This window comes from Rhamphochromis longiceps, linkage group LG8 (assembly GCF_057381845.1).
Source record: "Rhamphochromis longiceps isolate RC_006_pf linkage group LG8, R_longiceps_female_GT1.1, whole genome shotgun sequence".
NCBI classification, from domain to species: domain Eukaryota; kingdom Metazoa; phylum Chordata; class Actinopteri; order Cichliformes; family Cichlidae; genus Rhamphochromis; species Rhamphochromis longiceps.
In genome coordinates this window covers 19256443-19270138 of record NC_140564.1, presented here as the reverse complement: position 1 = coordinate 19270138, position 13696 = coordinate 19256443, and the positions used below count along the sequence as shown (strand labels likewise).

General features: G+C 41.4%; 1 protein-coding gene across 2 annotated transcripts in view; it reads right to left on the bottom strand.

Moving 5' to 3' along the window:
• taok2b (TAO kinase 2b) overlaps window positions 1–13696 on the bottom strand; it is a 31249-nt gene that overhangs the window by 12203 nt on the left and 5350 nt on the right. For both annotated transcript variants that reach the window (XM_085416314.1, XM_085416313.1), the window contains exons 3-16: window positions 12303–12374; window positions 12114–12215; window positions 9858–9903; window positions 9662–9758; window positions 9288–9401; window positions 6688–6779; window positions 6476–6569; window positions 5927–6008; window positions 5371–5538; window positions 4175–4381; window positions 3439–3647; window positions 3091–3268; window positions 2668–2796; window positions 2316–2519 (exon numbers count right to left, since the gene is read on the bottom strand). In XM_085416314.1, coding sequence (XP_085272440.1) covers window positions 2316–2519; window positions 2668–2796; window positions 3091–3268; window positions 3439–3647; window positions 4175–4381; window positions 5371–5538; window positions 5927–6008; window positions 6476–6569; window positions 6688–6779; window positions 9288–9401; window positions 9662–9758; window positions 9858–9903; window positions 12114–12215; window positions 12303–12374 — 1794 coding nt within the window. The remainder of the gene's footprint in view (window positions 1–2315; window positions 2520–2667; window positions 2797–3090; window positions 3269–3438; window positions 3648–4174; window positions 4382–5370; window positions 5539–5926; window positions 6009–6475; window positions 6570–6687; window positions 6780–9287; window positions 9402–9661; window positions 9759–9857; window positions 9904–12113; window positions 12216–12302; window positions 12375–13696) is intronic.

Below are 13696 nucleotides of genomic sequence, written 5' to 3'. Positions count from 1 at the left end.
TAGTTCGCGCTGATGGACGTAGGAAGTGTTACAAACAGCCGATCGGATCGGCAAAGCGTGTTTCTGGAATATTATGTTTTTGTTCCTGCAAATGCTTTTTATGCAGTTTTTGCAAAGCTATATGTGGAAGGAAACCGTGACCGAGGACAAGCTGATGGCATAAGATGTAAGTACAACTCCTCCGGTTTCATATGCAAAAAAAACATTATTGCGCTAGCTTACGTGGTTGCAGTGCTACCTGGATTTAAAAGTAGTTGCGCAAAACGGAGCGTGCCCGCTCCGACCCGTTTTAAAGGGTTAAGATTGTTGTTGTGTTTCCTACGTGGCATTGTGTTAAACATCTGAATGCTTCAGCAAACTGACAAAACTTTTTAGATGTGCTCACACTTGCTCAGTTAATAAAGTGTATTTGTATATGTCTACACACACACACACACACACACACACACACACACACAGTGGGGCAAAAAAGTATTTAGTCAGCCACCGATTGTGCAAGTTCCCCCACCTAAAATGATGACAGAGGTCAGTAATTTGCACCAGAGGTACACTTCAACTGTGAGAGACAGAATGTGAAAAAAAAAAATCCATGAATCCACATGGTAGGATTTGTAAAGAATTTATTCGTAAATCAGGGTGGAAAATAAGTATTTGGTCAATAACAAAAATACAACTCAATACTTTGTAACATAACCTTTGTTGGCAATAACAGAGGTCAAACGTTTACTATAGGTCTTTACCAGGTTTGCACACACAGTAGCTGGTATTTTGGCCCATTCCTCCATGCAGATCTTCTCGAGAGCAGTGATGTTTTGGGGCTGTCGCCGAGCAACACGGACTTTCAACTCCCGCCACAGATTTTCTATGGGGTTGAGGTCTGGAGACTGGCTAGGCCACTCCAGGACTTTCAAATGCTTCTTACGGAGCCACTCCTTTGTTGCCCGGGCGGTGTGTTTTGGATCATTGTCATGTTGGAAGACCCAGCCTCGTTTCATCTTCAAAGTTCTCACTGATGGAAGGAGGTTTTGGCTCAAAATCTCACGATACATGGCCCCATTCATTCTGTCCTTAACACGGCTCAGTCGTCCTGTCCCCTTGGCAGAAAAACAGCCCCATAGCATGATGTTTCCACCCCCATGCTTCACAGTAGGTATGGTGTTCTTGGGATGCAACTCAGTATTCTTCTTCCTCCAAACATGACGAGTTGAGTTTATACCAAAAAGTTCTACTTTGGTTTCATCTGACCACATGACATTCTCCCAATCCTCTGCTGTATCATCCATGTGCTCTCTGGCAAACTTCAGACGGGCCTGGACATGCACTGGCTTCAGCAGCGGAACACGTCTGGCACTGCGGGATTTGATTCCCTGCCGTTGTAGTGTGTTACTGATGGTGACCTTTGTTACTTTGGTCCCAGCTCTCTGCAGGTCATTCACCAGGTCCCCCCGTGTGGTTCTGGGATCTTTGCTCACCGTTCTCATGATCATTTTGACCCCACGGGATGAGATCTTGCGTGGAGCCCCAGATCGAGGGAGATTATCAGTGGTCTTGTATGTCTTCCATTTTCTGATGATTGCTCCCACAGTTGATTTTTTCACACCAAGCTGCTTGCCTATTGTAGATTCACTCTTCCCAGTCTGGTGCAGGTCTACAATACTTTTCCTGGTGTCCTTCGAAAGCTCTTTGGTCTTGGCCATGGCGGAGTTTGGAGTCTGACTGTTTGAGGCTGTGGACAGGTGTCTTTTATACAGATGAGTTCAAACAGGTGCCATTCATACAGGTAACGAGTGGGGGACAGAAAAGCTTCTTACAGAAGACGTTACAGGTCTGTGAGAGCCAGAGATTTTCCTTGTTTGAGGTGACCAAATACTTATTTTCCACCCTGATTTATGGATAAATTCTTTACAAATCCTACCATGTGGATTCATGGATTTTTTTTTCACATTCTGTCTCTCACAGTTGAAGTGTACCTCTGGTGCAAATTACTGACCTCTGTCATCATTTTAGTGGGGGAACTTGCACAATCGGTGGCTGACTAAATACTTTTTTGCCCCACTGTATATATAAAAAATAAATCCTTCTCTAGATATTAGGTATAAACCTTAGTGTTCCCAAATAAAAGACCACTACATGCAAAACTTTTGCAACAACTTTTGAGTGCACCTAATTTTCCAAGCCATTAATATTTTGCTTGTGCATTACTGTTACACATAGATGACAAAATGAATTGCAAAAGTCTTAACATTTATAAATATTATAAAACAATATCAAAATAAAAATGATATTAATGTGCTTCAAAGGACTAAGAACAGTACCTCTCTGAGCAGGTCCTGCTCCAGGTTGTGGCGTGACAGCAGCATCTTCCTCTTGTACTGGCGACACTGCACCTCATAATACTGCCTCTGCCTCCGCAGCAGACCCGCCTCTTCCTCAGCCTGCCGCTGCTGCAGGCACTCCTTCTGATGCACCAACCACTCCTGCTTCTCCCGCTTTGGCGTTGACTGATTCTCGTTCAGTTCCTTGAGGAATAACAGCAGCGTTTAGCTCGGCTCGCCGTTTGTGCAGCATTATACTTACCCGTCAAAATGAACCGATTGCAAGTGGAGTGATGAAAAAGAAGACACTCATATATTTGTTGAAACATAATATGACAAAACTCAGAGGCACCTCTTTGAGCTGCTCTTTGCGCTGGCGATACTGTCGTTTCTGGGAATCCAGCAGGCCGGTCAGCTCCTTCTTTTGCTGCGTCAGAATGTGTTGCTGGAACTTCTTCTCCTCCGACACGACTGCCTTTCCCTGGAGGATAAAAGCCCAAAAACATTCACAATTAGTGATATTGAGTCTTATCAGTGCTCTTACTGAGACAACTCTCTGTATGCTGGTGAGAGAATGAAGACTTCTCAGTGGCTGCTACACTTTGGAAAGATCATCAACTTCATATGAAGCAGGCATGTGTACACTGAGCAATGTGAAAGTATTGACTAATATTAGCAAGACTAACAACATAGTGAGTATCAGAACCACACACTGTTGTTTGATATTCATCACGTATATTTGAATTTATTATATTTCTCTGTGATCCTCGCTCACCTCTTTCTCCAGGATACCCTGGTGCTTCTTGGTGAGTTTTTCTCCTTCCACTGAGAAGCTGTTCCTCAAATTCTCCAGCTCTTTGTCCAATCTCAGCTGATGTTCGTCCATCTCGGCCTTCAGCTTGTTCTCCAGGCCCATCAGCTGCTTCTGGTGCTGACGCCGCATTCGCTTATACCTGTGAGGAGAAACACGGTTACCTAATGGCTAATAATCAGCAAGCATTACTTAACTAAGCATTTGAAGCCCTTTGTTTTCTTTTATTTGTATAAAGTTCAAAAACATGTGCAAATACACTTGTTTTGATTGTCCCGTAACACCATCAACAATTCACGACTGTGACCTCACCCGGACATCTGCTCTCTCAGTGCAGAGCCCTGCTCGTGTTCCTGGATCTGACGGGTGACCAGTGAGGCGGTCCTGATGGTGGCAAAATGGTCTCGGCCTCGTCGACGTCTGCCCCCTCCCCCCCCTCCTCCTCCACCACCAGCAGATGCAGCTTCTCGCTGAGAATCAACCTCTGGCTGATAGGGATCGTCATAGATGTTGTCATGGCTCTACAAGGTGGAGAAAATTAGAGCAATTAAAGGTGGCTACAAATGCAAAGTTTTATCTCAACTCAATGTCATCCTACCGCTTCAAATAAATGAAACTAATTATTGCCAATGCAAAAACTCCCAGGAGGCTGCGCGCTTAGCAAGTCTGCTACCAGGCATTTGTTTTGTAGGTGTCACACTGCCAATCTGCTGTGCATCTGGTCCTGCTTTTGCCTTCCTTTTCCTGTAGGTGGCACCAGATTGCGCTTATAAAACAGCTTCTCCTTTGGCTCATCTAAACTACAATAAAAAGGTAAAATAGCCCAACTATAAGTATCACTCGATGCTTTTAGCCTGAAAGTTACACGTCTCTCAGCAGATACACACCAGACTCACACTTAACACTGCAAGCCTGAGTTTGGGGGGGCCCCAAACAAGCCCCAAGTACCCTTCAGCATATGGGTCACCAGCTTATCCAGGTGAGTGATTGAGGGGTTAGACTGTTAAACAACACATCCACCCACAGACGTGTTAACACGTGGACTGACCAGCGGCTTGTGCAGGACGGAGCTATTGGAGGTGACGGTGTGCTCTCCCTCCTGCATCATGGCCATCTCCCCACTGTCATCGGAGCCGTCTGCCAGACTGTTGACCGAGCTACTCTGGGAGCTGGCGCTGATGGACATGGATGGCAGAGAGTGAGAGCTCTCCATGCTGTTGACTGTGCCGGTGCGCAGCATGTACTGCTCCACATCCTGGAGGGGAAAAAAATAAAGCAAGTTTTTGCTAAAATAATGACAAAGCTCTAAAAAAATAAAAAAATAAAAAATAACAAATGGAGTCTGTGATTGAGGGTCATTTGCTCAGTGGGACTGTATTAAAGAAAAAAAAAATGATACTGAGCAAACATATTTAAACATCCCAAACAAATGCAGGTCTGATAGATTGAACCACAGTCGCTATTCTTTCATTTACTTTTGTTTAAACGGCCATCAAAGAATTAAATAGATAAAAAAGTCTTTGTATGAGGACAAAAGGGTCTTATTTACCTTACGTCTTTATTCTTATAGTAACCAGTGCCTGTATTTACCTCAACTGCAGACAAGAATAGGCCTTTAAAGCAGGTTTTCAGTAGAAGCAGACACATTCATGCGCTTTGTGTGCATGAGTACAATTGTTCATGTTTCAAGACTCTTATTTGCTCTGTCAACATTACTGCGTTATGCTGGGCCAATCCTGTTTCTATGAGATTCTGTTTAAAATAAATAAATAAATAAAACTGCAAAATATCATCACCATTTGCCCCATTTTCTCATTTGTGGATTAAATAATTACCGTTGGACTCTGGCTTTATTTACAATTGCAATGCAATATAAACAGCAGCAGTTTATATGAAGCAAATCCAAAACAAAACATCGTCACATGTCTCTTGACAGAAGCGCTTTCTTTCTTAATTTTACAAAAACAAAAAAAAAATGAAGAGATGACCCCAAAGAGTGCTGCTTGGTATTTGTTAATTGTACTTTCATGTTTCAGCTTTCTTAATCCCCTTTCACATATGAAGCAGCTGTTCTCATGTTATGTGCCTGTCTGATGTCATTAGCCATTTCTGGGCCCAAACACTCTCTGTGGTTTCACTAATAAGAAAAGAAAACTGTCCACTTATCAATATTAGAGGCTTGTTTAAATAAAATAAAATAGGATAAAAGCATTACAGGGTTGATACGTCATCACCCTTTCTTACCTCTTCCTCATCGCCTCCTTCAGGTGCGGGACCATTGTGCGCCTCATGAAAGAGGATTTTCTTCATCTTCCGGTACTGAAGGTTGTCCAGCTCACGAACAGCATCCTTGGTCCGTGCAATCAGGTCCATCACAACTGTCATGGGACGCTCTCTGCATAGGAAATGGTGCTGGGTGGATGGAGGGTTGAAAGAAGGGGTGAGATGGACAGTGACAGGATGAAATACCTCAGTCTGACAGTTAAAAATACATAGACATGCCCATCACCAAAATTATACATCCAAGTAAAATAAAATCATTGTTTTTCATTTAAAAAACAAAACAAAAAAGAAAAAAAAAAATACAACAACAGAAAAAAACCTTCTTGGTGATTTTTTGCTTGCACACTGAACCTTCACTCAGTGTTTTCCTTCAAGCCTAAAAATCTGTTTTGAATTTAAAGCACAAATTTCATTATTTGTCCAAAAACAACAAGCTGAAAAGAAACTGCTAGAAATTGAAGAAAATATATTTCATTCTATTCTCTCAGTTAAAGATTAATCACACGGCTGTTTGTACCTTGAGCAGCACATCAGAGGTAGGTCTGTCCTGGGCGATCTTCTGCAAACAGGAGTCCACGAAATTGCGGAAATAATCCGACCTGAAAATTTCCAAAACGTCATGATTATACATATAATTTAAGCAATGCATACTGCATTATTACACATATAATAATCTTAATTATGTTATAGTCCGTTAAAGCGGCTTGAGAGATTTGTTAGCTCAATTAAAACTCAGAAAGCATTAAAAATGTCCTGATGTGGAGACAAACTGGTTAAAAAACAGCAGTAAGTGTCCCATGAGAAATACTGAAGGGTTTGTCCACAGTTACCTGAGATGATTCAAATAATGTAACAATTTAAACACTGATCTATAAGCATGGCAGCAAACTCAAAGTGTGAGTTCATCCCCATGTTCAAAAAGCCTTAATAACAAGTCATTTTTATGAAACCTATTTTTTTATTTATGTGTATGTGTACGTACACACACACACACACACACACACACAACTAATTGTGAAATAAATGACAGAAAGACACAGGTCTGTTGCAAAGCTTCGTCTCTCACCAGTGATTAGACTGCAACACAGGGCTCTCATTCTGGGCGATGTGGTATAAGGCACTCATAGCATTCATGTTGAACAGAGGAGGCTTCCTTTCCGCTGCAGAATCACAAAGCACGACATAGCGTGACAGAGAAGGAGAGGCAGACAAAGAACACTTTCAGCTTTGTGAACACAAAGAGAGACACTTGTGGAGCACTGTATGGCCATCTCTTACCCAGCTCTATGCAGGTGATGCCAAGTGACCACACATCCACCTTCCCGTCGTACTGACCCTCATCCATGGCTAAGATCACCTCAGGGGCCATCCTGGGTGGAGGAAACAACAACAACACATCAGCAGTAATTCAGCCATTTCCAGCCCTCTTCCTTTGATCCAGCACACAATGGCACCTGGTGGCTCACTGTTGTTTCCAGCATCTGCCCCACCTAAACAGGCAGCGTTAGCTTTATGCTCATGTAGAGTAACAACAAATAATTCTGGCTGCTGAACGGTGAGAAGTAGGAGTAAACTACTTGGTGATTTAACCTCCTCAAATACACTTGAAAAGATTGGAAAGGAAAAATTCGGTGGCAGAATAACCTTTTTTTTAAATTAACAACTTAAAATTAAACACATGCTCATTCTACAGATCAAAGTTTTTCCCAGTGTGAACTGTACTCTGCCTGCTTTGAATGAATTTGAATGTGACATTTGGGTGGCCACACCTTGCTTCACAAATGTGAGCAGCGTTTAGTCAGCTATCTTAGGTTCAATGCAAATTAAAGCACGTTACCCGCATGATTAGAGACTATAGTTTATCTAGACACCAGCAGTACGCTAGATATTAATGAATATTTAAATTGTCAACATCGGAGGAAATATATCTGATTTTACAAAATCAACACACGCAAGTTAATGACAACATTTAAAGATTTCGACTATATTTACATGTACGAAACCTCTACAATGTGCAAACAAGCTCATTTAAGAGTGCTGCTGCTTCTCACTCGCCTTTACACTCAGTGGACAAAATAGACGCCACATAACAGCCATGCTAACAGTCTGAAAAGCTCATTTCGCCTGCACAGACATGACATCCTCGTCTTAGGGATATCCTCTTTCTTTGACATCACACAAAGCTAGGAGTAGAAAAAAAACAGTGAAATGGAGAGCTCAGAGCCTGAGATTACTTATACATACACTGACCTCAGTATTTGAACTTTAACATGAGCTTCTATGATTGTAACAGAACAGAAAGGAAAGATAAAATACGGCAAAACATCACAGGTATGTTTTAACCCCTTAACGCCTAGTGTATCATATTTGACACTAGGGCTGGGCCATATTATACCGTTCACAGTAATACCGGTATAATGTTAGGCAACGATAGGAAAATGAAATATCGCGATAGAATGGGAGTAAAACGCGCATGCGCAGTGCCTTTGTTTTCATACGCACATGGCCGATTGTTGAGTGAAACAGATGAACCAGAATTGGGTTGTAAAAATGGTGCAACTTCCGTGATGTGGAACTGGTTTGGTGTTTGTCCGTCAGATACACAACAAAGCACATTTTTTTGCAGAACATGCAAGCGGCCGTCGTTATTGTCATATTTGTCGGACTAAGATGCTCTTAAATCTGGGAGTAATCTGGGTCCTAAACTCCATATCTTCAGGTCAAACAACACTGCAGCATCACTTAAGAGTTAAAAACTGTCTAAATTATTTCATCTTTAATAAAACGATCAGCATTGCTGCTTTACCAGGTGTAACTATAAAGTTTAACTTCCAGGCATCCATGAAAACAAAAGTTATTACATTTAACGGAGTTAGAAGTTAGCAGGAAGCTAGCGGAAGTTAGCTCGCTAGTTTCGCTAGTTACCTAAGCATGATATAGCATGTTCTGACTGAGAGATTTCTGAAAAAAATCAAACGTACAGCTCTGCTATCACTTCCAACATAAATGAAGACAGGAAACTAAACAGCAGTGACGTTTGTAGGGTTACTGAAGTTGGGCTAGCTGGTATATAATGATGTGCTACGTGATCGCTAGCGACACAGCTATGTTAGCATAACATAAACAGTGAAGCTGGAGGACGAACACTAACACTTTTCCACTTATAAAAGTTAACGTGAAGGTTCCTGATGGTTAGAGACAAATGCAATCGCATGGCAGGATGCTGTAAACGGACCAAACTTCAGTCAGGAGAACAACTGAGATAATCCATCCACAATACGAGGTTAGTCATTAATATACTGCAGCAACATGGGAATAGAGCAGCTGCCAGAGAATTCAACATTAATGAATCAATGGTACAGAAGTGGAGGAAGCAAGAAGAATGAGTTTAATAAAGTTTGATTTATCTGACTGCTTTGTTTCGCTTAATGTGCCTTATAATCCCGTGCACCTTATGGTCCGAAAAATGCGTACTGCACCTCTTTAACTTCAGTGGATATTATACATGGTTATGCTCAGGATATGTCAGCCCATTTCTACTGGAAATGCCTTTTGGTTAAACTTTCAGCAAGGAATTTGCATTTGCACTGTTACATTTTTATAAAGCTTTAATGTACATAAAAACCAGCTTCTTGTTTAAGTGAAAATAAATGGAAGGTTGTCTTTTTGCGCTAGTAATGTTGTGGAGTTGTATTTTGTCTCGCATCAATTATATCGTCAGTTATATCGTTATCGCAAATTTTCAAATATATATCGTGATAAATATTTTTGGCCATATCGCCCTGCTCTATTTGACACGCACGATTTTGGTTAGTTTTTGAGGCTTCTTTGAGAATCCACAATGAGTAGGCCAGTGAGACACTGGTTTGATGTTTTACCAGTAAGGTGTTCCCACGAAAGAGTTGGCTGGAGCGACAATAGAGGCCGAGCCAAAGTCTCCCAGTTTGACCTGACCTGGCTCTGTCAACAAGATGTTTCCGGCCTTCACATCCCTGAGAGAGAAACGATCAGACAGGAGAGAATGACGGGTCAGGAAAAACACGATGGAGACAAAACAGTTTGAGAGAAAATGCATTGTTGGAGGCTGGGGAGCAGCATGATGCACAGTGTGTAAGCACAAGCACCATTGCATAAGCTTATCTCAGGCAGCACAGTTTGTGCTTTCTCCCCTCTATTTGTTTAGTCTCTTGTCAGAAGTGTGGGGGAGGAGAGCAGAATAGATCCAGATAAGTGAGAAATGAATAGGGGTTACCTGTGAATCATGTTGTGAGAGTGAAGATACACCAATCCCTGCAATGCACCATGGGTTATGGCAGCTATCTCCACTTCCTGCAGCGGTTTCTTGTGGACTGAGTGAAGAGAGAGATTTGGGAATATCAGGCAGTTTATGTGAACGTAAACTCAAACGGGTAAAACGGGTTTTGTCATTACTCATTTGTCTTACTTACCTTCTAAAAGGTCAGAAGCTGAACCCAAGCAGTACTCCATCACCAGCTAGAAGAGAGACAGGGTGGAGTGTTAAACCAAGAGTACACTTGGTGTTAAAAACTTTGTCACACTTGACCTAGGCGGGAAGAGCTTTTTTTGTACCAGAGACTTCGACCCATTTATCAAAGTTTTAACACTGCTGTCAAACTAAGGTGGAGTCCGAGAAAGTGTTCTCATGTCCACCTCACAATGGAGCTCTGAGAGCCAAAGTATGCATGAGATGTAAAAGCTAACCATCCCACATAATGTAACATTATTTAGGTGTCTATAGACGACAGCACACCTTCAAAGTGAAACATTTTAAGCCTTTTTTGTTTTAATTTTGATGATCGTGACTTATACCTTGTGAAAATCAGACATACAGAATATTTTTATACGTGGTTGGAGCTCCGTTACCATGAATCACTGCAATAATGCAGCATGGTGTACAGGAAGCCCAGGCTGCTCTGATAGCTGCTTTCATCCTGTCTGTATTTTTGGGTCCTGTGTTTCTCATCTTCATTTTGACAATAACAACACAGACACTCTGGGGTTCAGGTCAGATGAGCTGGCTGATCAATGAGGCACAGCAATACTGTGGCCAGCAAACCATTTGCTAGTAGTTTTTGTACTGCAAGCAGGGGCTAAATCCTGCTGGAAAAGGAAATCACCATCTCTCTCCATAAAGTTTGTCAGCAAATTAAAGCACAAAGTGCTCCAAGTCTCCAGGTGGGTGACTTTGTTAACTGTAGACTTGATAACACAGTGGATCAACTGACACCAACATGAGGAGATGACATGGCACTGCAGAAACTTCACACTGGACTTCAAGCATCTTAGATTTTGTGCCTCTCTACTCTTCCTCTAGTCTTTAGGACCTTAAATTTTACTTTTATGTGGAAAGAGAAGCACTGAGCAGCTGTCCAGTCCTTTTTGATGTCGTCTCCGGTTCAGGAGTGACTCGATATTAGGAATGCTGAAGTTGTAGCTGCTTTCCTGGAGACGTACTGACACCAGCCTCAGTCCACTCTTTGTAAAGTCGCCCAAGTTCTTGAATTGATTTTCTTGACAATACCATTGAGGCTGCAGCCATCACTGTTGTTTGTGCAAAATGCCATTAATATGCTGTGATCGAGCACTCTGCGAACAGCCAGACGTTCAGCAACAACATCCTGCGGCTTCCCCTCCTTGTGGAGTGTATCAGAGATCATCTGGAGAACAGTCCAGTCGTCTCTATAACTGTGGTTACATGTACTCAACTATATAGAGAGACGCACTCAATGCCACTGTTCAAACACTAATATACTAAAATATTGTAGTTTTATTACAAGGGCTGCTCATTTCCATGCACTACAAGGCATACTCACACAAAAGGCTTTTAATACTTTAATTTTTGGATGAATATGTAAAAAAAAAACAAACAAAACTTTCACTTCATTCTAATTTTCTGAAATGCACTAATATGTTTTGTTAAAAAACACACCAGTTAATTACAATGATGTCATTTTTAGAGCTTTTTTGCCACATCAACTTTCTCCAGGGACTGAGAGCCTTTTGAGGATATCTGGAACGAAAAACTGCTTTTTGGCTGCAGAAACCAGAGACTATATTTAATTCCTGCAGTCACAGTGAAACAAACAGACTCTGTGGCAACTGCAACTTGCCTCAAGCTGCACAGAAAAAAGGAGGAAGTACCAGAAACCGGTTTCAATATTAGAACAAATGGTCAACGTTTCATGTTTTTATTCACACTGAAACAAAAGGCTGCTCTCTTCCTGATCGAGAGAGAGAGAGAGAGAGAGAGAGAATGTGAAAGACGGAGCTAAGGGGGGAGAGTAAGTCGAGGGGTGAGAGAACCAAATTTGATGGTTGTTATGATCTCAAGTTGAAATAAAAATAAAACGATAAATTGAGTATTTATTTATCAATCACAGCACTGCTTTTACTCATCTTTGACATTTTTCAAAAATAGTGAAAATGAACACAGGAATACTGCAGAGGGGACAAAGTTCTGGGTGTATTTTTACAGGCCATTGGTGGCCCAAATATGTGCATAAAAAAGAAATGTGTTTAAAGTGGATGCTGAAATATCCCCAACTATATTCTTTGTTTTATTTTTTAAATGTGTGGTACTGGGAATGTTAACATCTTTAACGACCTCCTAAGCAAGTCACTTTTAAAATTATTCATTTGATTAACACAACACTGATGAGAGCACAGCTTTTGCACACACTCACCCAGGCTGTGTGCTCTCTCAGGTAGCAGCCACGGTACTCCACAGTGTTGGGGTGGCGCAGTTTCTGGAGGAACTTCACTTCCTTGATGATATCCTGCCATTTCTAGGATACGAGCAGAGCCTTCATCACTCTATCCATAAGATATTACATCTGCAGCAGACCAGCCATTAGAGAGTCGCCAGGTCTTACCTCATTGGACTGTTTGCCACTATAGGACATCTTCTTGATGGCCACCACCTCATTTGTGCGGATGTCGTGGGCCTAGTAGGGAAAATTTAAGGACAACATGCAGTAAATTTTTTGAAGCTTTGGATGCTGCTCGAACCATCTTTGTCACTATTTCTTTAAATAGCACAGACGCCCTCGCCTTGTTTTCTTTTCCTTCCACACAAAGTTAATTGCAAGCAAAACTCAAACACTTAAACCTGGCTGAGAGCATCAGTGCAGCATTTATTCCACAAAGCACTTGAGACACATCCATCAATGCTCCTCACATTAAATACAACAAAGAAATGGCCATTACATAAAACGAGCATTTCTGCAGAGCTTCCTTCCCTCTTCTCCTCTGCCCTCCTATCATCCTTCATCCATGACTGGCTGCTTTTCACCCTTCATTAAACAGGGACTTTTATCCTGCTCTGAAAAGTTGTTCTCCTTCCCCGACTTGCACTGTGTTTTTACTTTTTCCTTCTTCTTTCATCTTCAGTCGACAGGTTTATCCAGCTTGTGCTCTTAATAGAAGTACCGCCATCTGTCAGCTATTCTTCTTTGCTGCGCTTAGCTTTTCTTAGCATCAATCACTCCGACTTCAGCAAGATTTATAGCAGTAATTACATTTGAACCAAGTGAAATCTCCCCAAAAAACAATGCAAAAATCAAAGTATGAAATTTTTTTTAAATTACGCTATGAAAATTTTGCCTGTCCAGGTTTTTGTTGTTTAAAATGCGCCTATGCACATAAGCACGACTGGCCTGCATGTAGTTTAGGTAATGAGTCATGTTACCTTACTTAGTAAGATCTTTTATTTATAGTAACTTCCTATGAGGGAAGTAATAACCTCTCAGGTGGGCGCTGAAATGGTTTATATGCAGGAAGAACTGAGCCTACACTGTTGTCTATGGCGCCAAAACACTGATCAACTTACATAAGAAGAAAAACAAAGCCAGAGAAATAATTAGACATTAATAAGACGATAATATATATACAAAGGTAATGATTTTCATTTCACCTGCATTCTCATGCTTACATTATATAAATTCAGTGAAGAACAGCTGTATACAACATTATGAACACCATGCTAACTACTCAGAGACTGCAGTCTTAAATTTATAACAAGCAGAGCACTTTTTAAAGTTTGCCAGATGACTGAGTCAGTGTGTGACTGAAAACTAAAATATCATCCAAACTCCAGAATTCAAAAACCGATTTTCAGCGTACTCAGTCAGCGTTATTTGTCCGTAGCCTGTCCCCATGTTTATATGCCTTCAGGTAAGCTGCATGTTAAAAACACATACCTGAACATTTTCCTACTACTGAATTCAAACGAACATAACTACACACCTACAACTCTGTTGCAGAGCTG